General features: G+C 37.9%; 2 protein-coding genes across 2 annotated transcripts in view; both read left to right on the top strand.

Moving 5' to 3' along the window:
* LOC139982654 (uncharacterized) overlaps positions 1 to 13241 on the top strand; it is a 33464-nt gene extending 20223 nt beyond the window's left edge. Inside the window, exons 6-17 of the mRNA XM_071995664.1 lie at positions 13 to 213; positions 1631 to 1745; positions 3001 to 3102; positions 4952 to 5103; positions 5981 to 6166; positions 6648 to 6774; positions 7159 to 7377; positions 8487 to 8625; positions 8869 to 9051; positions 10119 to 10279; positions 10750 to 11076; positions 11564 to 13241. Of these exons, the coding sequence (XP_071851765.1) occupies positions 13 to 213; positions 1631 to 1745; positions 3001 to 3102; positions 4952 to 5103; positions 5981 to 6166; positions 6648 to 6774; positions 7159 to 7377; positions 8487 to 8625; positions 8869 to 9051; positions 10119 to 10279; positions 10750 to 11076; positions 11564 to 11892 (2241 nt within the window). The 3' untranslated portion in view covers positions 11893 to 13241. The remainder of the gene's footprint in view (positions 1 to 12; positions 214 to 1630; positions 1746 to 3000; positions 3103 to 4951; positions 5104 to 5980; positions 6167 to 6647; positions 6775 to 7158; positions 7378 to 8486; positions 8626 to 8868; positions 9052 to 10118; positions 10280 to 10749; positions 11077 to 11563) is intronic.
* Positions 13242 to 18203: 4962 nt separating this feature from the next.
* LOC139983714 (uncharacterized) lies at positions 18204 to 24882 on the top strand. Its single transcript, XM_071997447.1, has 3 exons — positions 18204 to 18343; positions 20098 to 20300; positions 22357 to 24882. Exons 2-3 carry the CDS (start codon positions 20114 to 20116, stop codon positions 24207 to 24209), a joined length of 2040 nt encoding a protein of 679 aa, XP_071853548.1. The 5' UTR covers positions 18204 to 18343; positions 20098 to 20113; the 3' UTR covers positions 24210 to 24882.
* The last annotated feature ends 1102 nt before the right edge of the window (positions 24883 to 25984 follow it).

Below are 25984 nucleotides of genomic sequence, written 5' to 3' on the forward strand. Positions count from 1 at the left end.
AACTTTTGGCAGTTTGTCGACGCTAGTTTCGTACAGGTTACAGACGCTACAGGAAATACTATTTTCGCGGAACTGGTAGATGCAACGATAACATTTAACAGCAGTTTATTATCAGCAGGAAATGTATACCGCTGTACCTTGACTGTTACCAAGGGAGAACGTGCAGCTAATCAGACAGTGATAATAGAAACGACTGACGTGGAGACTATTGATGTAAGTATTGACTATTCATGTTTTTAAGACTTTAGGCAGCCAGTTGGGACAATTTCCTAATGCTAATACCTCTCTAAACTTTCAATCAATATCATGCTCTCAAAGCACTGGTATTGTCAGTACAAACAGTTCCTAACCTTTTTATCTGATTCGAGTGTTAATACCACTCTATACTGTTATCTCACATCATGCTTCAAAGCACTCGTTCGGACAGTACAAACAGTTCCTAACCTTGATCTGATAGAAGCATGATATTTCATACTGCTTGTACTGACAATACGAGTGCTCTGAAGCGGGACATGACACTACAGTATAGCAAAAATTGTCCCAACTGGGTGCAATAAGGTTAATAATCTGAGCTGGGAAACTAACAGTTTTAGGAGGGTTAGAGGGTAGGAGGGGTAAAGGGTAGGAGGGGTAGAGGGAAGGAGGGGAAGTGGGTAGGAGCGGTAGAGGGTAGGAGGGGTAGAGGGTAGGAGGGGTTGAGGGTAGGAGGGGTAGAGGGTAGGAGGGGTAGAGGGTAGGAGGGGTTGAGGGTAGGAGGGGTAGAGGGTAGGAGGGGTAGAGGGTAGGAGGGATAGTGGGTAAGAGGGGTAGATGGTAGGAGGGGTATATGGTTGGGGGTAGACGGTAGGATGGGTAGAGGGTAGGAGGGGTAGAGGGTAGGAGGGGCAGAGGGTAGGATGGGTAGAGGTTAGGAGGGGCGGAGGGTAGGAGGGGCAGAGGTTAGGAGGGGCAGAGGGTAGCATGGGTAGAGGTTAGGAGGGGTAGAGGGTAGTAGGGGTGTCTCATAACAAGTGAGGTCATATGGTATATTAATGATTGAAAGTATTGTGGTTCGTTATTTACAAGTTATAACTCAATCAAAATACACATTTCAATTGCATATGATTCATATATTAATCAAAACAAAGACAAGGATATTTTTTACCTATTCAGAATCTTAAATAAATGATAATAAACGAGTACAATCTAATTACATATTTATGGTAAAATATTAAGGTTAATTAAAATTGTGAGTATAGTTTTTGTTTTCCCTAGTTTGTTTGTGGCCGTATTTAGTTATAGAACGCTGTACCCATACACACAGAGGAACGGACATCCATGGGAAGCCAAAAATGTCAATAATGGTGGCGACGTATAATAACTATATGCCATACCTATTAATATTCATATAGCAGTACATCATTACACTGCGACCGTGATGTTCTACTGTAAATCAATATCATGTCTAAATTACTGAAGTCATATTTAATAGAACGGATGTCGCAACCCACATACTGTAATAGGCATACTCAATATAATAGTTAATGTATACTGAAGAAATGGTCTTTGTGCGGCAGAATCTCGAGTAAACTGAAAGATAATAAATAAAAAAAAAATTCAAGTTGTTTTCTCTCCTCTTTTACTTGTTTAGGTTTCTCTGACAGTGGATAGTAATTCTCTTCATTCGGATGATATCCTCATCGCTAAATGCTCTTACACGACCACAGATGTCGTCATAGTCACGTGGTCTATTACGTCAATAGATGGTATGCTTTTTACAAGAATCTATATCTAGTGTTTTGTTATATTCAAAGTTAGGCTTTGTTTATTATATATATTAAGTACTGTTTGAACTTTACTTAATAAAATTGATATGGGATATAACTGTACACTATTGGTTTACTTTGTTTTTTTAAAACTTCAAATCACACCTTTTCTCATTTTAACAAGATGAAAATAATTTTTCAGAGATACTTTACCATATGAGCGTTGTGGTCAAGTGGTTAAGGCTTACAGGTTCGAGTCCTGGCCAGATCATTACGTTGTATACTCGGGCAAGGCACTTTATCTCCATTGCCTCTCTTCACCCAGGTGTATAAATGGGGACCTGTGAGATAAACTTTCAGTTGGGCGCTGTTTAGCTGCTGTCATGTGGAGGGACTGTCTCTGTGTGTGACAGGTTATCATTGACTAGGGTAATATTGTGATGCGCCTTGAGCAACGTTATCGGTGGATATGTCTGCTCTTTAGGTAAAAATTTAATATGATGAAATATATTATATATATATATAGTTTCATACTTTTCCAAAAAAAGACATTGGATAGGTCAACGTGAAATATCTTCACTGGTCAGTAAATGAAATATTAATTGTAGACATGTCAAATATCGTTAAAACAATAAGATGTCATGGTGACCACGTGAAGACTAAAGTATCTTGTGCAATCATCATATTCTTAGCTGGAGCCAACTCCATTCGTCATAGGTAACTTGGTTTGAAGAGAGGGGTGTCCGGGGAGGGGCTACATGCCGGGAACCCCGATGGGTCAGTTAGGGTGCCAGGGAAAATATGGGATAAAGAACTATTACTTGAAAATGAAGAATAAACTAATAGGACCCATTGACAGTAATTGTCACCAGGGCCCGTCTTGGTCCTCGACGCTTCCGTAAGTAACTCGAAACGATAACAACATAATAGTTGTATTTTCTACTTCTGTAATACCTAACACAGCATAATCAGACACGATAACTGCTCGACAGGCGTTAAACGTAACGAGGGCTAGCGTACTTTCATAAGACTAGTCTTGCAATAATTGCTAATCTTTTTTAAAAGTTTTTTAAACCATTTAAACAAAATATATGGAAACAAAATATAATGATTTTGATTATTATTATTATTATTATTTTTTTATTTTTTATTTTTTATTATTATTATTTTTTTTATTTATATTATTTTATATCTATTTAATTAATTGTTTCTCTTAATTTGAAAACAATATGTGCCTTTTTGTTTGTTTTACCAGATTCTACTATGGTACCTTTGAATGACTCGGCCTTGTCTGTTCCATTACAACGTACAACAAGCGCCACCGGGTCGTCTATAGCAGTCCTTACACTTGCGGGAGGTAAGCTTTCTATTCTCACTCACGGTTAAACCTTACATATAGGCCTATAACGTTATACCTTTACCTAGTAAACCAGAATGCATTGAGGTTTCGATGACTTCAATGCACTAGACTTCTGCTTGTTAGTATAAGCAGAACTAGCTGTTACAAAACCACTATGGCATGATGAACACATGTCAGTCTACTGTACGTGGCTACACACACCTCCACCAAAAGCAATAGGGGTATTGTACTCAATGCTATGAATCAATGTTATGTAACACACCAAGTATTAGAGGTATCTACGATTTCATCGTTAGATAACATGCAAACGGTTTTTCAGAGTTTGACCTCTGTTGACCTATAGGAGATTTGACTTCACAAGCAATAGGATTCTTGTATTCAATATGGCAAATCCATATACCATGTATGAAAGGTATCCATGATGTCTACCATGAGAAATCATGTTTTGAAGGTTTTCAGGCCTTGACAAATATTTTTAAAAGTACTCGCTATTTGGCGACCTTGGCTAAAAATCTACTGGCCAAATTTCACTCGCCAGTAGGCCTATGATTGTTGTCCAAGTCTCCAAAGAACAGATCTGCAACATCAATACTTTCTATGAACAAAGGTTAGGCAGTTAGGCAGATGCAGGGTGCTACGTAATTGCGCATTGGAAAGTCATGTTTCTTTGCAGTATGAAATTTAAACTTGAAGCAATGAAAATCGGAGGTTATAAGAGCATCTGTTTACCTAGTAAAAAAATGTTTCCCGTTGTTAAGTGAAAGAATATACTTCACATACAAGCTAAACTAGTTACATATACTCAGTGAATCAATGATGGAAAGAATAAATATGAGAATGGTGTATTATAGGAATATATACAGATATATTTCTTTATATGTATGTGTGTATGTAATTTAGATCCTCCTGCAAGCAGGAACTCGCGAAGAAGCCTCAATGGCTTATCAAAGCCGCTAGTTGACCGAAGTCAGTCTCTTACATTCATATTTAACATCCATGATTATGAATTGTCATTTGTCAATTCTGCAACTGGACGACATACATTAATCTTGGAGTGACTCAAACCGGGGACCTTATGATTGAAAGGCACCGGCGTTAACCACTGAGCTAACACTCCTAGTTACAGCTAGTTACACTCCTAGCTAACACTCCTAGTTACAGCTAGTTACACTCCTAGCTAACGCTCCTAGTTACAGCTAGTTACACTCCTAGCTAACGCTCCTAGTTACAGCTAGTTACACTCCTAGCTAACGCTCCTAGTTACAGCTAGTTACACTCCTAGCTAACGCTCCTAGTTACAGCTAGTTACACTCCTAGCTAACGCTCCTAGTTACAGCTAGTTACACTCCTAGCTAACGCTCCTAGTTACAGCTAGTTACACTCCTAGCTAACGCTCCTAGTTACAGCTAGTTACACTCCTAGCTAACGCTCCTAGTTACAGCTAGTTACACTCCTAGCTAACGCTCCTAGTTACAGCTAGTTACACTCCTAGCTAACGCTCCTAGTTACAGCTAGTTACACTCCTAGCTAACGCTCCTAGTTACAGCTAGTTACACTCCTAGCTAACGCTCCTAGTTACAGCTAGTTACACTCCTAGCTAACGCTCCTAGTTACAGCTAGTTACACTCCTAGCTAACGCTCCTAAACACTCCTAACACTCCTCTATAGTTACATTGTAGCCGTGTATACCTTCAGATGGATTGTGTAGGATACTTCCTTCATAAAAGTGTCATATTATCTGAAACTGGCATATTCCTTTCATTATTTAAATACTCATTTACAATTTTGTTCGACAAGTCCCTTCTGAAAGTAGACATCTTGATGACACGTGTGCTCTCTTTGACAGATGTGCTATCACCTGGTAACAATTACGCAATCAAGTGCGCTTTAACCAATCAAACTGGAGAAGACGTCGGTCTAGCATCAATTGACGTCACAGTGTTCTCTAAGCCAATCAGTTGCCAGGTATCAGTGGCAGACTACACAGTGCTTCTCGAGGTACGTTACACGATGGAGGTCTGTTTTACCTCCATGGTTACACTGATCTGTACACTATTACACTGTTAGTGTGCATATCAGTGGTACGTTAGTATATAGGTATTGCTCTTTAGATATGATATAAAAACCACATAATCGGTCACTCATGTTGGAGCATAAACAATTTACTTTATGCCATCCACGAGGTATTGGTCCAAAATGGACACTGAGAAGTTTTCCAATTAATCACAGCTATCCGTGCCAACAGAATTTATTTCCATTACAAAAATACCCCAGATCTTTCATAGGTTAATATCTTGAATGAAATAACAACTACACAGAATAAGTTACTGGTAACTCAACTTTCTTATCTCTTTAGAGGTGGACGGACCATGACATATCATAAAAGAAAACTTTGCCGTTAATTGGCAGCTTTGAAAGAATGACGTCACATAACATTAACATAAACACTCTTGTCATGAAGTGAATTTATGCGTCTCGAAACGTTTCGTTCAACAGAGAAAATTTTCCATACGCTTTGTAGCAGATGTACGTTATCCACATATATGCATATTCATAGAATATATAGTGTACGCGTCAAAGGATGTAACTTATGGAAAGAAAAAAAACGGCAATTTCATGGTTGACTCTATAGTTTTATACCGCCCTCTTTTAAACGGTATATTAATCTAGTTTCATGGACCCAAAATACCTTCAGTCCAGTCGACAAAATACTAAAAGCCATCTGCAGTTTTCATTACTGTTATGATAATTATGTAAGTGCAAATCTCACAGACATGATATCTATCGTATGAGTTCATATTTCATTAAAAACTTTAATTAATTTTACGTGAAAATGTTTTTTTTTTAAATATAATTTGTATTTTCTTGTATGCAGATCACACTCAGTACTGTTGGTTGTGTGACGTCATCTGTTTTCCCGCCTTTGCTCTATGCGTACTATTACGTTGCCAATGACAACGGAGATCTTAAACAGCTGTCGCTACAAAGCGCAGACTCAGTAGTTTCGGTCGTCGGTCCAAGAGCATTTGAGGTCTCCAACGAGGTCACTTTCGTTGCAGAGGTGGGTTTAACTTTGGTCGATGTAGGCTTTCAGTTTGTACCTGGTTACCATAACAAACGGTTGTCTAGCCAACAGGAACATTTTTTGTGCCCTTCCAAATGTATGACAAATGATAATAATAGATTCATGTTTATTAAGTTCACCATCCGTTACTGCAAGACATAAATGGTATGTCATGATCAGGTGGCACGATATAAGCCAATCAAAGCCAAGGATTAAGCGAGGGTTGCCCTGTATTCATATATTACGGTATTTTTAGGAAACCACCAATGCTATTACATTTCCAAAATGCGCCCGTCCCCATTTCGAAATTATCAAAACTAGTTGACTCATAATGATCGGTGATTGGCTGCTTCATACATGTATAATTTTACGGAGAAAACGTCCCACCTTTTTTCTTTCTTCTTAACAGTGTCATAAATCAACTCCTCTCTCTTTCTTTTCCCTTCATTCAATAAACAAATCTGTCTCCATTTTGAAGGTTTGTGACCAAGTGTCCAGCTGTGAGTACTTCTACACAACGGCAACTGCACACCCCGTTGTTATGGTTACCGAATCTGAATTCGTCAACTTTCAACAAACCTACGTCACAGATCTTGCATCATCAGGTAAAAACATGATACAAAATGTGTCTCTTACTTTTTTACGTTTATTCTTGAAAAAGGTGGGTTTTTGTTCTTGTTCTGTTATTATCTTCTCAACAGATACATTTTAAGTTGTGGTAGTCCCCCCCCCACCCCCCCCCCTTCCACCCCTATATCATAAGATGGGTCCTTAGGTGATGATCATGTGACCTTACAACCGTATATAATTCCCTATATAGGGGCCTACATTTCTCGCTTTAAGAAGGCCAAGACAATTATTAACCCAAAAGATAAAACAATTGAATTTAATACATTGGATATCTAATGTCACCACGTGATTATGACGTCATTAAATGACGTCATTATGTCATAATTATGACGTCATTTCATTTTCATTCTCCTTGATAGGTGACAGTCTTTCAGCTCTGCAGAATTTGAATTCAATCTTAGAAACTGTTGCAAGCACGGAGTCCTCGTCAGCTGTAGACAGCGCGACTGTCGCTGAACTTCAGGTCAACCTACTAGCTGCCGCACTATCCGAGGCAGATGGCGCCAGCAACGTAGCCGTGGTACTCGTGGATCAAATCAATGGGATCAATACAACTGATCTAGGATCAAGTGCTAAAGGTAAATTGAAAGGGATAATCTGGCTTGGAGTTAAAGGTATGCTGTATTAGCCCCAGATGTGCTAGATATTCAAATATGGTCACTTTTGGTCAAAATTCTTAATCTGTGTTTATTACAACCTTCAAGGAAATTTTCCTCATTGAGACATTCAGTCATCTTGTGTGTTCCTCAAAGTGCCTGAGAACAATTCTCAATATAATATTTTAATATGCAACAATTTACTTCATTAAACCATTGAACATTTGAGCAAAATCGCACAAAATGAACTCAAAAGTATGAATTACATTGGACTACAAAGCGTTATCAGATATTCCCGAACTGTAATGCTGGCACACTCGGTGAGTTAACACTTGGTCACGTGACGTTGTGTCTCCTGGAGTGATGACGTCATAGGCGTAGGGTCAACGGTCAGAGTTCACACAGAGAACGTTTTCTAGACGAGATCTGTAACGACCATCGGTTACCTATATACTTGTACGGCTCATTTGAAAACATCCCGTCTGAAAAATTGATGAATTGATGTTTGTCAAAATCCCACCCTTTTGAAACCCACTGAATTCCATAAAAACCCTGTAAAATTCAAATGAGACCATTTAAGCTATATCAAGAAAATTTGTGTTCTATAGTTTGCAGAAAAGTCTGATACAAATGAAGTTAATTGTTACAATGGTTATAATTGGTCATTTTTGGACCGACTGTTGATTTAACTGTTACGCTAAATACAAAAAAAAAAAAACGTTTTGTTTGTAGCAAAGAACTGAATATATTGTTTACTCGCTATAGACATATATTGTGATATTATATTTAATTTTCCATTTGAAAGTGTTCTTATCAACAACAAAAAACCGAGCATAACATTATACCAGACAGACACAGTCAGCTAGTAAAACTTGCTTGTATGAAGTAAACAATTAAAATCGTAAACAAATAATCAAGTACACAATTAAAAAAAAACTTGTAAACAGTTTGTAATAAATATTACTTTAATCATATGATTCATTCGATTCGGGTTTTGTTATTTTTTTTTCATTTTTCCGACTTTGAAGTTCTTTAATTAATTTGTCCTCCCTTTTATTCATATTTTCTCCGTTTGTTCCTGAAATTTTTAGAAGATTTAGCCGATACGGTGACCAGCATCCTCTCTGACGTCACAAGTAGCTCCGATCCGATCAGTAGCACCACGTTGTCCTCCATCCTAATTACAACACAGGGGTTACATTCACAGGGAGTGGACAATAGTAAAATCAGGTAAAATTACTCACCAAGAATTTTTAACTTTTTTTACGAGATGGTACCAAGATGGGGGGGAGGGGTGAGGTTAGACAGGGACGTGGGGTGCCAAGAGGTGGCCGGGGGGGGGTCAAGGATATGAAAGATACAGCTTATAAGACTTTTCAGTAACCAATAAATGGTAAGCAGTAAGTGTGTCTTCGCAAATATGAAATGTTAACAGTCGTTTTAAAACAGTCGTTTTTTATTTCTTATCTATAGTAACGTCGAGGAACAGGTTTTGAAACTAATAACGAGGAACGCTTTAACCGGCGGTGTTCCCGTCGAGATCACTACGACTGACGCTACCTACGCAGTGAAGAAGGCCGCACCTTGCGGGGAATTAAATGTAAATAGCGCCACTAGTTCATCTACCGTCGATATGGGTGATGACGTATGCAACAGGTACAACTGAACTTGCTAAGATGTCATCATAAAAATATTATGCGTACTGAAAATCTGCCATCGTGTATATTGGTATATCATGATACATATAGAATATAGCATTGGATGGTATGTAATTCCCAGGTGATATTGTGTAATGCATTCGGTGGAAGTGCGCATGGAGCAGTTCCGCGAAACGGGAGTCGGCGATATGGTGTTGTTATACCACGGTGCTCATTGTTTGTCAACGATACGTACTGTGACACGATACCTTATGTGTGTTGCATTCATGTGATATTGATGAACAGCATTTGAAATTGATGCAATATAGGCCTAATGTTCTTGGTCATAATGTTCTACGATATACCAAGCTATGTGACGGATATATATATATATATATATATATATATATATATATATATATATATATATATATATATATATATATATATATACATATATATATATATATATATATATATATATATATATATATATATATATATATATATATATATATATATATATATATATATATATATATATATATATATTACGGTGTTATGGTGATTTGTTCACATTGGTGGTTAGTGGTTAACTGACGTGAAGCGTTTGAAATACGGATAGACCGTATGTTTACGTTACAATAATTGTTTGTGTTTGAAATTTTATAACTTAGTATAGGCCTACAGTGGTATGACTTAATATGCAATGAAAAAAATAATAATAAAGATCTTGATATTCGCTACAAAATATGCGAGAGAGAAAATCACTCAAGTTTAAACTTCCAAATCTAACAAATACCTTTTAGTTTGACCTAGCTCTTGTTTTTTTTTTTCATTTGCTAGTTATTCAAGCTGGTCACGTGACAGTGATTCTCGTTTCTCATTTGCTAGTTATTCGAGCTGGTCATGTGACAGTGATTCTCGTTTCTCATTTGCTAGTTATTCGAGCTGGTCATGTGACAGTAATTCTCGTTTTACATTTGCTAGTTATTCGAGTTGTTCATGTGAGAGAGGTTCTCGTTTTTCATTTGCTAGTTATTCGAGCTGGTCATGTGACAGTGATTCTCGTTTTTCATTTGCTAGTTATTCGAGCTGGTCATGTGGCAGTGATACCGTCTGTCTAGGTGTCAGTATCAAGACTGTCTTTTACGATGAGGGAGTGGATTACATCTCATCTTCAACATCAACAGCGACCTCTCTTTCCTCTCCGGTGATGAAGATCGACTTAGGGAATGATCAAACTGGTACGTTACCCCTACTAATTATTTTTTGAATTTAGACCAACTTTACGAGAGAGAGAGAGACGGATCATCTTCACTCGATGTAAATATCACAAAGTTGGCAAATTATTCTCTATGTTTTTCTTATAAATCTTTATGCATCTGTATTAATTTACTTTTATTAAATGATATTAAGATATAGTAAAAATATGATATTCTCATAGACTATAGATATCTTACAAATAAACGTTTTGAGAGCATTTAAAATTGTTATCTTCTCATTATCATAATGGGGAACAACTAATAAAATAATTGTTTTCTTTTTTAGAGAGAACTTCCTTGTTTCCTTATCATCTCTAATTAAAAATCAATTAAGACCAAGGTCATTAACATCACTATATTAACAACATCATCAAGATAAATAATAATATATTACAACAATATCATCCATTCGCTAATGGTCATTTAATATTTCATATTTATTCTCTTTCCAGAGGAAAATATCGTTGTAGACGGTCTTTCCTCCAAGATATCTCTCTCACTACCAGTGACGTCATTCAATGCCGACGAACCGTACGCTTGTCGGTACTGGGATGACGTCACAGATTCATGGAGCTCCGAAGGCGTCGAGACAGTCGTTGACAGCTCGACGGGAACAGTTCAGTGTAGGACGAGTCATCTCTCCGCGTTTGTGGTCGTGATAGATGACACGTCATCAGGCGTCACGTCATCGAGTGACGTCACAGAAGGCAACATCGTCAATGCCGACGAGACCACCACCACCACTACCACCACCGAGAACACCACAGAGAATAGACAAGGTTTGTACTTGAAAATTTGTCAACTTGCTCAGTTCGGAAACATATGTTCTGTTAAGTTACGGTATAATAACCTAGCCTACTACTATATTATAATAGTAAACAGTAGCCTAACGTTATGTTTACCATCGGTATATTGAAACTAATGCATAGTGTACGTTTCATTCCGAATTACATGTCGTCATGTTCGGACAAACTGCTCCGTGTACGCACGGCCGGGGCAGATACGTAGATCAGACTGGGATCCTCGTCCATAGAAACAATCATCAATAATCATCAAAGCCAAACCAGTATCTATTTAAATTGCCTATACCGGTTACGCTACGAAATATTATATCAAACTAATTTGTATTTAAAATAAGAGCTTCTAGTAAAAGTATAGGCTACCCTTGATGACGTTGTTAGTACCATGCCCGCAAACTTCGGGGCTACTGATGCAGTATCATGTATACGCTTGTCTTCTTACGTGTCTCTCTCCTTCTGGTTACAGCCACGGTTCCGACTACATTCTTCAGTAATCCACTCTATACGACTATTATAGTGGTTGGTGTCCTCTTCTTTCTCCTCTGTGGAATGGTCTTCATCTTCTTCTGTGTTCTCTACATCTGCCAACGACAGCAACGGAAAGCGATAACCGAGTCGCAAGAAATTATCCTGGGCGAGATTCGAACACGGAGGGAAGGTAGACGATCTAGGCCGACCACTCCCCGTGGAAAAGTGACTCCTGAACCGCCAGCAGATGATAATGGTAACACAACCAAAATGGCGGCTGTACCCCCTTCGCACGAAATGGAAGACCCCAAGATTGCTTGGATATGAGTTGTTGTTGTTTTTGTTTGCTTCAAATTTTACCAAAGATCATCCTGCGAGTACGAAAGTTACATTTCAGTTGATACCATGTATATTCCAAGAAATCTCAACGTGACCAGGGAGGAACTTCAAATTCTGCTAAATTAGGACTATCATGATTATTAGCATATGATCTGCTAGATCCTTACTCTCTGCTCAGAGAGTAAATGAAAAAAAAAAACAGTAAAATTACTAACATCGACCAAAAAAGGCACCACCATCGACATATAAGAATATATACATTTTTTACATATAATATTTACATTAACATCAACCCTATACATAGCAACAACAGTTAACAAAAGAGTTTACGAAGATACACAAAGTGTGCACATGAAGGCCCTTACACACTTGCTACATTATTGACCATGCTTGATAATTTATTCAAGAATTTATGAATATTCATTACGGACTTTGGCAACTCTTCACTTCCTGACCAGCGTTCCACGTAACGTGTTACTATATACTGTCATACAAAAATAATATGTGTTATTGCAATATGTACATCACTATTAATAATGTACATAATATTAATTATGTACATCATATTAATTATGTACATAAATATTGCTTTATAAACCGAAGCAATACTATAGAACAATTGATGTATTATCTGTCTTATTTTACCTTTTATTTAAAAAAAAAAGAAAAAGAAAAAAAAATGAAAAAAAAGAAGAAAAAAAAGGCAATTTTACTATATGATTAATTAAAAGAGTGACGTAAAAGAAAAACATGTTTTAATGTCTCTACTGAGAATTAAAATAAAGATGTTAATCATTATGAATATTGTACAGCTCAAATTGAACAGCTATAGATATTGTGGTGAAATTTCACTGTTTGTATACAAATACCATTGTCACATTCCTTTGTAATATATATAGTTAGTTTCCTTGCTTTTGAAATGATTCTATAAAAAAAATGAAAAAAAAGAAGGAAAAAGAAGTAGTTTGTTATTTCATCTTTCTCATAAATTCTAGCCCACCTGTATATAGTTGACTTAAATTTGATGTATACGTTGTTCCACGGTTACGTCAGTGTGAATTGCATGGTAGTACCGGTCTATGTTGATCATGTTTGTAATTTAATTGAGTTTGTGTATATATATTGCGAGATATGGTTTTGAGTGTCATTTTGTTTAAGTGGGATAATATATGATTAAAGGGATACTTTAGGATTACAGAATCATACAGTTTACTGTGATTACAAAAAATAGACAAATATACAAATAATTTGTATGATTATACGTAGATATATTAAATACAGAAATAATAGGATGGAAGTTTATTAGTACATCTGAATGGGTGATGTATTATGAGACAAATATGACTTCAAATAGAGTATGCACGATTACGATAAATAATCAAAACGGATGATTTGTAAGATTACAGGTAAGAACTGTGTGATTACAGATAGGTAATATGTGATTACATAAATACAATGTGATTACATACAAACACTGTGATTACATAACTAATGTGCCATTGCATAAATACGGCGTGATTACATAACTACTGTGCCATTGCTTTAGTACTGTGTGATTCCATAAGTACTCTGAGATTACATAAGGACTGTTTGATTACATAAGTACTGTGTGGTAACAAAAGTACGGTGTGATTACACAACTAAGATGTGATTACATTAATACTGTGCCATTGCATAAGTACGGCGTGATTACATAACTACTGTGCCATTGCATAAGTACTGTGTGATTAAATAAGTACTGTGTGATTACACAAGTAAGATGTGATTACAATAATACTGTGTGAGTACATAAATACTGTGTGATTACATACATACAGTGTGATACCACAAGTACGGTGTGATTACATAAGTACAGTGTGATAACATAACTACTGTGCCATTGTACAAGTACTGTGTGATTAAATATGTACTGTGTGATTACACAAGTAAGATGTGATTACATTAATACTGTGCCATTGCATAAGTACGGCGTGATTACATAACTACTGTGCCATTGCATAAGTACTGTGTGATTATATAAGTACTGCGTGATTACACAAGTAAGATGTGATTACAATAATACTGTGTGAGTACATAAATACTGTGTGATTACATACATACAGTGTGATTACACAAGTACGGTGTGATTACATAACTACTGTGCTATTGTACAAGTACTGTGTGATTAAATATGTACTGTGTGATTACATAAGTAATGTGTGATTACATTAGGTTAATATATGATTTGCAAAGAGACTACACGCGATTGCAGCATTTACTATTGTTTCAACAGATCGTGTTAAACTATATATTTATTTTAAGAAAAAAAAACTATATAGTAATTCAAGTGTCGTGTTATTAAAGATATAAACATTTATGAAGATGTGTTTTGTGATTACAAATAAGTTTATAGAATTCCATAGAAAGGAAATTATTACAGAATGGTTATATATATATATACAGAGGCATGTTGATTGTATTATAGTTGCTACATAGTAACAACAGCTGCTTGGTAACAGAGGGCGAATATATCATACAAACAAACTATATTAGCTAAATGCCAAAAGAGCGCCGAGCGTACATACTTCAAATGAAATGTTCTGTAAGGGTACAGACTGAGATACCATATAGTAACAGAAATATTTGGTGTTTCTATGGTTACCAGGTTACCACAGTAGCGTCTCTATTATATGTTGATAAAATTGGGTACATATGTTGCAAAGATGGTGTAGGATTCTGTACAGGCATTGTGAGAGTTACACACAAAACATGTTAGCCTCTCTGACATAAGGTTTGGAATATCAGTCTATGGAACGCGGTTCGCTCATTTTCCTATCGAGCGCTGTTTAAATGTTTACATACATGAGTAGTAGCCACAGATATATAGCCTTATAACACTACATTGCGCTTTCTCCGTGTTTTGTCTTATCAAAGAAAATAAAAATAAAAAATTAACAAGAAGAAGAAGAAAGTAAGTTAAAAATAATTTATCGTTGTTGTTTATCTCTTTTTCTCAGATTTTCATTGTCGTGCGTTGATGCTTTATAAACTATTACAATAATATGATGGATTATATAGCAAACTGGCTGATATAAGATTTGGAAGCCTTACAGCATGTTATATTCTCGTGCATTAAACTAGAAACGAAGACAGGTGGGTGGCGGTGGGGACAGGGAGGCAAGTGTTCTACCTAATTGCCTCACCCCCCCCCCCCTGGCCCTACCGCTAATTACTACCATTGCTCTTACTAAACTTATTTATAATTTACAGTATAATTCGAAATCACGTTTACCAATTCTGAACACCTTTACGTGATGTGACGTATTCACAGACCCTGTAGCCAGGAGCGGATAGGCCCACCGGGAAACTGAGACAAATTTCCCGGAGGCCTTCCATCTATATCGGGACCCCTAAAGTTCCTCATATTCGCCTCCAACCTTATCAGGATTGCTCAAAATGGCCAGAAGTAAAATAGATTTCATTAAATCATATTTCCTCTTTATTCAAATGCATACGAATTGGGCACAATTCTACTTCTCAAATCTTTATATGTTGGACTCAACATCTTCATTATATTCTTGTCAAGTGCTTTGATTTTCCACATTTACATTTTTTGCGGGGTGGAGGCAACTCTTTTCATTCTAATTGGGGGACCCTCATGTTGAAAATTTCCAAAGACAGTTTTTGCTCCCATCCGCCCCTTTTATGTACCAGTATCTAAGTGGTACCAAGTACATTTGAATCTAAGCCACTTCAATTATTCTTCTTCTCCTTTTCAAAATACATTACAAAAGATTGAAGTGGCAAACACCTTTTTATTTAAATACAATGAAATGAACGAGAGAGATTAAATTGACAAAGAGTTTGCGCACTCTAGCCTGAAAATAAAAATCAATAAATCTTCAACACCGACTTGAGAAACTGAAGTAAAACGGAGATGTCTCCATCCGTGTTTCTCTTTGTCTTTTAACAAAGACTTATTCAAGCAATTATATTGTTACGGTAAGAACTTAGATGTTCAAAAGTGTTTTTTATTTGAACTTTTGCAAAGAAGAGGGTACCAGTGTTGGCCGGGGTTAATCTTCCTCGAGTCGCTCAGTTAAAAAGATCTTTTTATACAAAAATCAAGCAAACTAAAAGCTTATTAAAGTTGACTAAAAAAGAAACAAAACACATAAGAACAGCATTCGAGAGAAACAAGCAGATGAAGATATAAACAAAAATAATACGATAAAAATAGTCGTATTATTTGTTTAAAATAAAACTCTACTCTGCAGCTTACAGGTAACGAAGCTAAAAATGAGAGTGAGAGAGAGAGAGACAGGCAAAGAGGCAGGGAGGCAGGAAGGGAGGGAGGCAGGGAGGGAGGGAGGGGGAGGGAAGGGGAGGGAGGGAGGGAGGGAGGGAGGGAAGGGAGGGATACAGAGAGGCAGAAAGGCAGGTAGGGAGGGATGGAGGGAGGCAGGGATGCAGGAAGGCAGGTAGGGAAGGAGGGGAGGGAGGGATGCAGGGAGGCAAGAGGTTGGAAGGCAGGGATACAGGGAGGCAGGGAGGGGGAGAGGGGTGCAGGGAGGCAAGAGGTTGGAAGGCAGGGATACAGGGAGGCAGGGAGGGGGAGGGAGGGATGCAAGGAAGCAAGACGTTGGAAGGCAGGGGTACAGGGAGGCAGGGAGAGAGTGAGGCAGGGGGGGGCAGGGATGCAGGTAGGGAAAGAAGGGAGGGGGATGCAGGGAGGCAAAGAGGTTGGAAGGCAGGGATACAGGGAGGCAGGGATACAGGGAGGCAGGGAGGCAATGAGGGATTGGGTGGGAGGGATGCAAGGAGGCAAGAGGTTGGAAGGCAGGGATACAGGGAGGCAGGGAGGGAGGCAGGGAGGCAATGAGGGATTGGGTGGGAGGGATGCAAGGAGGCAAGAGGTTGGAAGGCAGGGAGGCAGGGAGGCAGGAGGCAGGAATGCAGGGAGGCAGGGAGGTAGGAAGGCAGATAGGGAGGGAGGGGAGGGAGGGATGCAGGGAAGCAAAGAGGTAAGAAAGCGGGGATACAGGGAGGTAGAGAGGCAGGGAGGCAGGGAGGCAGGGAGACAGGGAGGCAGGGAGGCAAAAAAGCAGGGAGGCAGGGTGTCAGGGAGGGGGGCAGGGAGAGAGAGAGAAATGTTCGTAGACTGCAAATCCTGTGTTGCCAAATGTTTAAAGGTTAAAAGAACATGGAAATGAACATAGACGGATTACTGCACAGAATACAGTATAAAATATATAGATTTTTTACCTGATTCACCAGTGTTTAAAAAATTGTAAATATTACGTCAATTTCGCTATTTTTTGGTAATTTTCTTACCATATTTTAATTAATAGGATCGTGAGAGTTATTTTAAACATTGAAATAGAAAATTATAAAACAAATATGATAAAAACTAAAACCAACTAAATGTAAAGATATAGAACAAAGGAAGAAGCCGATCAAGATTTACATAACATAATAATACATTTATAATACATATTTATACATAATAATACATTATAATACATGATACTACATACTAATACATATAAACACATACTAATATAGGGGGCAGTAATAGTATGTTTGTTTCATGTATTTGGTAATTATTTAGTTTGATACTATCATTATGGGAAACGTGGGACTTGTTTTAGCAGTCCCCTACCCTTCACCTCTCGCCCCCCAAACCCGCAACACATAAATAATATTTGGAATCCATAAATAATAACGCATCTTTAAACGAATAGAGTGCTTGGCTTATAGTTACGTGTATAACCAGAAGGTTGTTATTATCTGGTAATACAAATTTTAGTTTTTATGTTATTAGTTAATTAGGAGGCACTTTCAGTATTATATTATGCTTACCTAAATTTAATTTGTGTTTGCTTGTAATCTGTGAATTAGGCGACGAGTCTAGCTAATAAAAGTGGTTTGAGTTAAAGAAAAAGAAAATAGTTAAAGACTGGAGCAAAAACAAACCAAAAGTTGAAGCCAAAAAACACCCCTTACAATCTGAAACTCACAGCCTGATATAGAAAAATAAAAAGCACACAGTGTGCTACAGTGCTTTAAGATACTAGGTAAATATTGTCTTAAATGACAAGTACCTTTTAAACTATACCATTCAGTCGTTCCTTTCAAATGCTTCAAATCATCTAAACAAACAAGGGCCGATCTATCCTAACAAAGAACCCACATCTTATCCTCCGCATACATTTACACAATGAAACAATAGGAAACAGACTTACAATAGGACAGCTACTTCTCGAGCAAACTACCAGGATATACGTGACGTCACACGACGTCACCCGACATAAGATTACAAAGAAAAGGGGGCGCATTGGTAACTTAAAGTTTATATAAGAAACCAAAGCACGTTTCAATTAATAAGAGATCTCAGAGTGGTCTGGTCTTTGCTTCCGAACATATTGTACAAGACAAGTCGGTGATCTCGAAAGAAAAGGTAAATTTGTAATTGTCTTATTTGAAATATCGGTTAATTAAGTACAAGATTAGGCCTATGTTTTGCACAGTTTCCGATTTCTTCCCAGACTCAAGCAATCCCCTCAGTTTTGCTTTACCCTATCTTCTTCAAAGAACATTCGTCTGACTGTTAGTATGAGTTCAACAGCTTATCGTACGAGTACACCTATCTAACTTATTTATTTATTTAACATTAAAGGATAAAATCGGTTAGCATAAAACTATAATCTCCCCTTAGGCCCTAAAGTACAAAAGCATAAGTAGAAAAAAATGCCTCTAAACGCGATTACCAACACATGTTCTTGCACTAGTACCTTACACTGTAGATTTCAAATGACCCTGAGTAAAGGTACAAATCCAAGAACGTGAATACGATTAGAAGCAAAATATGCTACAATTCGAGTACACTTATTGGTGTACTCGAATTTCACTGTTCCTTAGTACATCATCATTATCAACTCTCACACTTTCTTGAGCAAGAAGTATAAAATCAGTGAATTAATTGTGTCATGTGGAATATTGAATATTGTCATAATATCTGTACGTTTTACATTCACCGGCGTACGTAACGGGCGTACATAATTAAAGCCATGCACGCCCCTTTTCAATCGCCCCACCTTCTCCGGTAAATTATTTCGTCAAATGAAGATTTAACGATCCGGTAAACTCGTGACTTCGAATTTAATACTCAAAATTCGTCGCCATGACACCCTTTCACATAATTCTTTAATTACAATACGGTACTTAAGAAAACGAATTATTTCATTTAACTTAATCAAGAAAAAATGGTGAGGTTAACACTACCCTCATCATAGTAAGCTAGATATTTAAATTAAGCTATGTATTTGTATCGAAGATTCTGACCGCTAATTTTCACAGAATCAAGATCCTGCAATAGTTTTAAAAAAGTGTTTGGTTATATAGTTCGAGCTACCATTTTACTCGCCTTTTGAGGGTATTGAAGAGAATATTATAAAGAGTCTCAAAATCAGCCGTAACAAGCGATTTTAAAGGTGATGGGTAGGCTTTAATATCATTACGTTATGTTTGTATAAAATGGCGGAATACATTTAAAGTTGATATAGTAAGTTTTATAAATCATTATTTTGATAAAAATCACTTCACGCACATTCATTATGCCGTGGAATCGATATTATATCATACATCGGTGATATTTAAGTTTGCAATCCATATTCCTGAAAAAATAATATTCACAATATTGCGTTTGAACACGATATGGTATCTAACATAACATTTGGTAGGTTTAACGAGACACTGTCTAATATGCGGTTAAAAATGTTAAAAATAAATCAAAAATATTAAACAAAGTCATTTTAAGCAACTAATGACCTGTAGTTTAGTATTTTTTTTCTTCATATGTTTACCGCTTTGCATGGCTCGTATATATCTCGTCAAAGCGGTTTAGTTATAAGGCTGTCAATTTTTTTGACCAATAAAACGATAATGTTCAGATTCTTACCACTTTGCATATGAAGCTCGTCAAAACACCAGTTATTTTCAGACATTTCAAAGTTTCTCATGAAAAAATACTTTGCGATGATACAATTCGACTTTACCACATGTTGAGTTCGTTAGTTTGATGTCCCTTCTGCGCTTCCGTAAAATACTAACGCGGTAAAGGTTATAACAATAGGAACTTGGATGAATATTTATAACAATGTTATCATATATATTTTTAATTAATGTTATAATTCCTCCTTTGTGATATTCCAGATTTTAAACTGTCGCCATGTGGAAGCAGCTAGTCTTGTTGCTGGCAGTCTTTGCGCTTGCGCAGACAGCCCCCCTACAGGAGCTTGCTAGGGCCTTGGAAGGAGTCGTGCGTGAGGAACTTGAATACGAGCTTAATGAGAGACAAGAAGATAATAATGCCAACGACGATCAGAATCAGAATAGAAGTTTCTATCTAGTTAAAGGTAATGTTTAACTAAAATGTCACGCGATGATAATATTGGTGGCGTAGTTTACTCATTTGCAGAGGATTGCATACATTCATGTCACTTTAATTAACTCATGAATCATTGAAACTCAAATTAAGCCAGGTTTTTTTTCCATCTGAGGTAAAATGTTATATCCGATTACCCCTTTAAAAATACAAAAGCCATTATCATTTGCTAACAATGCCATCCCTTTGTTTTCTTTATGGAGTTTTTACAACATAAAAGATGGAGTTAAAGGCAACGACCAAACAAAAAAGTGAAGAGTTAAAAAAAAAAACGTTACAGATATGGTTGCTTTACAACTTACACCACGTGTTTATTTGTACCCCATATGCTCGCCCTCTACCTCTATCTTCCCTCTACCTCTACCTTTCCTCTCGATCCTTTATCCCAAACTCGACAGGCTCTTACGTCAAATTGCAGGACGTTTGCTAAAAAGTCCACAAACGTATCAATCATCCTCGACAATATGATCGATTAAGTTTTGTCACATGTACCATCTTAGAAATGTGGCCACCGTTCTTGCACCGCACCGCATATAATATCCATACTAATATCTATATTAAAGATATGCTGCATTGGCCCAATTATGCCAGATCTTAAATTATGGTTACCTCTTTTTTTTCAAATTCTAAAACTAGTTTTACTACCACCATGGAGGAAATTGACCTCACTGGGACATTCAGGTATCTTGTGTGTCCATTTATTATGTCTGAAGAAAATTTCAAGAGTAAAGACCTCCAGGAAAGTACTTTTTGAAAACTTCCAGCAATTATAGCGTGCTATAATTTGGGTCCAATACTTGCTCCGTTGAAGCTACCCGTATTTCTTTCATTTCTTAAGTTGTTCTTTTCCAGTAGTAGTAGTAGTAAGTTGAGTCTCGTCTATCCGACATGCTCAGTGAGTAACCTCCGCCACGTATCACGATCTTGCGCAAGGTTTATTGCTTCCTCGAAATTGTTAATATTAATGTCCTTGAATTGCGACTTTATTTTTCCAGTACTTGTGCAAAATATTTATTTAAGTTTATGTTACTCCTATCAATCAATACATCTCCTCAACACACGTTTCCTCATCGACATTATAACCCTCACATATCATAATATTGTATTTTAATTATTTCTTTATTTATTTAAGTTTATACTTTCGTTTAATCGTTTTCTTCATTAAACAAGAACTCGATACACAAAACGGAACGTGTGAGTATTCGAAAATGTTATTAGCTCAGCCTTCATCATCTTTATTGTTACATAATGCTATCTTTTTTTGCTTCAACAAATATAAATAAATGTTGGAATTCCGTGACAGTCCATTACCGTGGAATTCATCGTAAAAAGACCTTAGAGAACGTAATGAAACCTAACGAAATATAATAAATACTGGGAAAACATACTGACGTAAGATAACTATAACCTTTCATTTATTAATTTTTATTACCATGGCACATTCAAACTACCCTCTAGATCAGGGGTGGGCAACCTTTTTGAATGAATGGGCCAGATATAAGGGTTGAAAAATTGACTGGGCCGCACCTAAGCAACGACCTGCTGTTGATTTCAAACCTTTGATTCCGAGGACTTTCAAGCAATAGGTGTGTGTACTTAATCTGTATTCACAAATACATGTCAATACAGTACAGTTGATACTTAATGGGGATAATAGGCCTACCTGACAGCATCATTAGTGCCTATAAATTCTAAGCAGCAAGCTCGTTTTTTTGTAAAATGGATTGATTTTTTTCTTGAAACATCTCACGGGCCGCAAAAGAAAATCACTGGCGGGCCGTAGGTTGCACACCCGTGCTCTAGATGTTGCTCATTATCATAATTCGAACAGAAGTTATTCTTAATCCTCTTCGTCTGAAAAAAAGTCAAGAAAAAAAATAGGCTGAGAAAATGTTTATCTAAGATAAGCTGACTTAAGGCGTTATTACGTCACTATGCGCATACTCAATCCGCGTTGTTGTAAGTCACTTATAATGTGTCAAATATTTTTATCAACATTTACCCAAACCGTTTCATTAACTCCACAGGTTTTAATCGGCCTCCAAATACAGAGAGTCCTCCATCACGCGATCGACATCATAAACAGAGAGAAGAGTTTGCAGAACATCTCTATGAGTATCTGAGAAGGAAGGAGGAACGTAAGGATCCGGCCTTACGAGGAACAGATCAGCCACCAAGAGAAGGCCAACGTCAGCCAGATGAAGAGCCTAGCAGTCTTGACGGTAGAACAATGGACAAGAGACCACAACAAGACGGAGGCCGCGACGAGGACGACCGTAAACCACCTCCCCCAAGGGGAACTGGACAACCACCTCCTGCAAGGGGAACAGATCAGCCAACAAGAGAAGGTCAACGTCAACCCGACCAAGGGCCACGTGGTCTTGACGGTAGTACAATGGACAAGAGACCACAACAAGACGGAGGCCGCGACGAGGACGACCGTAAACCACCTCCTCCAAGGGGAACTGGACAACCACCTTCTGCAAGGGGAACCGGACAACCACCTCCTGCAAGGGGAACAGATCAGCCAACAAGAGAAGGTCAACGTCAACCCGACCAAGGGCCACGTGGTCTTGACGGTAGTACAATGGACAAGAGACCACAACAAGACGGAGGCCGCGACGAGGACGACCGTAAACCACCTCCTCAAAGGGGAACTGGACAACCACCTCCTGCAAGGGGAACAGATCAGCCACCAAGAGAAGGCCAACGTCAACCCGATCAAGGGCCACGTGGTCTTGACGGTAGTACAATGGACAAGAGACCACAACAAAACGGAGGCCGCGACGAGGACGACCGTAAACCACCTCCTCAAAGGGGAACTGGACAACCACCTCCTGCAAGGGGAACAGATCAGCCACCAAGAGAAGGCCAACATCAACCCGATCAAGGGCCACGTGGTCTTGACGGTAGTACAATGGACAAGAGACCACAACAAGACGGAGGCCGCGACGAGGACGACCGTAAACCACCTCCTCCAAGGGGAACTGGACAACCACCTCCGGCAAGGGGAACTGGGCAACCACCTCCACCAAGAGGAACTGGACAACCACCTCCAGCAGATGGTACAGGTGCACCACCTCCAAGAGATGGAAGCAAGTCAAGACCAAGTGGAAATGATCAACCACCAAAGAATGGTCAACAACCAGACAACAATGCACGTGGACTCGATACCGATCGTAAACCACCGCCTCCAAGGGGAACTGGACAACCACCTCCTCCAAGGGGAACTGGACAACCACCTCCTCCAAGGGGAACTGGACAACCACCTCCAGCATATGGTACAGGTGTACCACCTCCAAGAGATGGAAGCATATCAAGACCAACTGGAAATGATCAACCACCAAAGAATGGCCAACAACCAGACAACAATGCACGTGGACTCGATACCGATCGTAAACCACCTCCTCCAAGGGGAACTGGACAACCAACTCCTCCAAGGGGAACTGGACAACCACCTCCTCCAAGGGGAACTGGACAACCCCCTCCTCCAAGGGGAACTGGACTTCCACCTCCTGCAAGGGGAACAGATCAGCCACCAAGAGAAGGCCAACGTCAACCCGATCAAGGGCCACGTGGTCTTGACGGTAGTACAATGGACAAGAGACCACAACAAGACGGAGGCCGCGACGAGGACGACCGTAAACCACCTCCTCAAAGGGGAACTGGGCAACCACCTCCTGCAAGGGGAACTGGACAACCACCTCCTCCAAGGGGAACTGGACAACCATCTCCTCCAAGGGGAACTGGACAACCCCCTCCTCCAAGGGGAACTGGGAAACCACCTTCCGAGGGTGGCAAAGGGAGAGATCAAGCGGAACGCGCAATGGAAGATGTCTTCTTAAAACGACTATTGGGCTTACTTGCCGACCTACGATAGACAAAACTTGGAATCCGTAACGCCCGAATTAGACAATCATCATGGACAACCTAATAATAATCAATAACCCGAAAGAGTTACAATTCTAGAACTGTTTTCTCAAACACTCTTAATTCTTCGCTACATAATACATCAGTTAGACTAAATCTCTATCATTCACTAAATATTGCTTTTAATTATCTAATGTAACGCAATATCTTAATTTAATAGTTTTTAGTAAAATTTTATGAATAAGAGTTAGACAAGGTTAGAGCTTATTCTAAAAATGATCTTGTCATTTCGACATTATTCCACATATTTTTCGGCATCACAATGTGCAGTGAGTCATTGTAAGTTTAGGAGGAATAAAAGCTCCGCCTACATCACTCCTACTGAAATGTATAGTGAACTTTGACCTCGACCAAGATCAAATACAATGGAGAATATAATCAACAATAAATTTGTACTATTAGCATTATTACTATTATTATTAATATTTGTTATCATTACTAAGAACATTATCGAAATTATTGATTGCTTGTTAACTTACATTAACTTCACCCAAGACATTTTATCATTGCATGATCTCCATTCCTTATGCTAGGTCAACTGAATTTAGTTTAATATTTTCAAATATGTTGTAATTCTTATGTAACTTTCCTTAGGTTAATAGAAGAACACATTGCAATTGAAACGACACCGACTTCTTCATATTCGTTTCTATACTTTTTAATTTAATTTTTAATCTTTAAGGTTCATATTAGATACCCCAGACTATGCGTGGACTATTCAAAGTTTGATCAAGCTTAGCTAACCATCCATTTAAAATTGTTATAACAAGTTAATGTTACGTAGGGAATGGCTTCTTCCATTTGATGACAAAACAATGTTTTCGACCAGACAACATATTTTCATAACAATACTTAAAGCAATTTTGTTCAAAGTCTGGTGTTTATTGTCAAATATTTCCTCTACGATTTGAAATAAACGTCCTTGACTGGTAAGTTATTGAAGTGAATTTAAGTTGACCTCGAAAAGTATTCCAAGAAAATTCAGTTTGAGGAATAGTAGGTTACGCTTAGTTTAAATTGTTCTTGTAATTTAGCGCATATAAACTGCGGTCTGTATTTACAAAAAAAAAGGATATATATATATATATATATATATATATATATATATATATATATATATCCTTTTTTTTGTTCAATTACCCGATCAAATCGCAAGCTATAACCTCGTAATTAATGTTACATACATCGGCAGCTTATTAATGAGTTCTGATTGTAACAGTTAATCATTATAGTAAATCTATCAGACAGCAAATTCAACTAAGTATAAAAAAAGTACGGCGTCGCGTAAAACGCATCCTCGGGAGCAAACCAGCAAACCCTCTCCCCGCTCTCAAATCTGTTTTCCTTGTTTATGTTGAAGGTGGAGGGGTGGGTGGGGTGGGATGGTGGGGAAGTAGTAAGGACCAAGTAAATTATTGGCAATAATACAGATGTAGGAACCAATGACACACCCCAATCGTTATACCATTGATTTTGCACACTACATCATCAAAGTCATGTGGTCTCTAAACCTTTTAAGTTTTCATGACGAAACGCTACCTTTACGAAAATTACTTATACAGAGTGGCATATCCATGGCACCTCTTTAGGTGTCCGTACCAAGTCCATATATACATTTGAACCTCGATAAAATTTTCGTTTGAAAATGCCTCAAGTTACGTAATGTTTGCTCCACATGTATATTTGCTTTCATACTCTTTGTAATAGGCCAGCCAAAGAACACGG

This window comes from Apostichopus japonicus, chromosome 16 (assembly GCF_037975245.1).
Source record: "Apostichopus japonicus isolate 1M-3 chromosome 16, ASM3797524v1, whole genome shotgun sequence".
NCBI classification, from domain to species: Eukaryota; Metazoa; Echinodermata; class Holothuroidea; order Aspidochirotida; family Stichopodidae; genus Apostichopus; species Apostichopus japonicus.

Bases quoted from the DNA above. Each gene is read 5' to 3' on its own strand.
- LOC139983714 (XM_071997447.1), top strand. From the start codon at position 20,114: ATGTGGAAGCAGCTAGTCTTGTTGCTGGCAGTCTTTGCGCTTGCGCAG. The intron at 20,301-22,356 runs GTAATGTTTAAC...TTAACTCCACAG, and splicing joins AAGTTTCTATCTAGTTAAAG to GTTTTAATCGGCCTCCAAAT.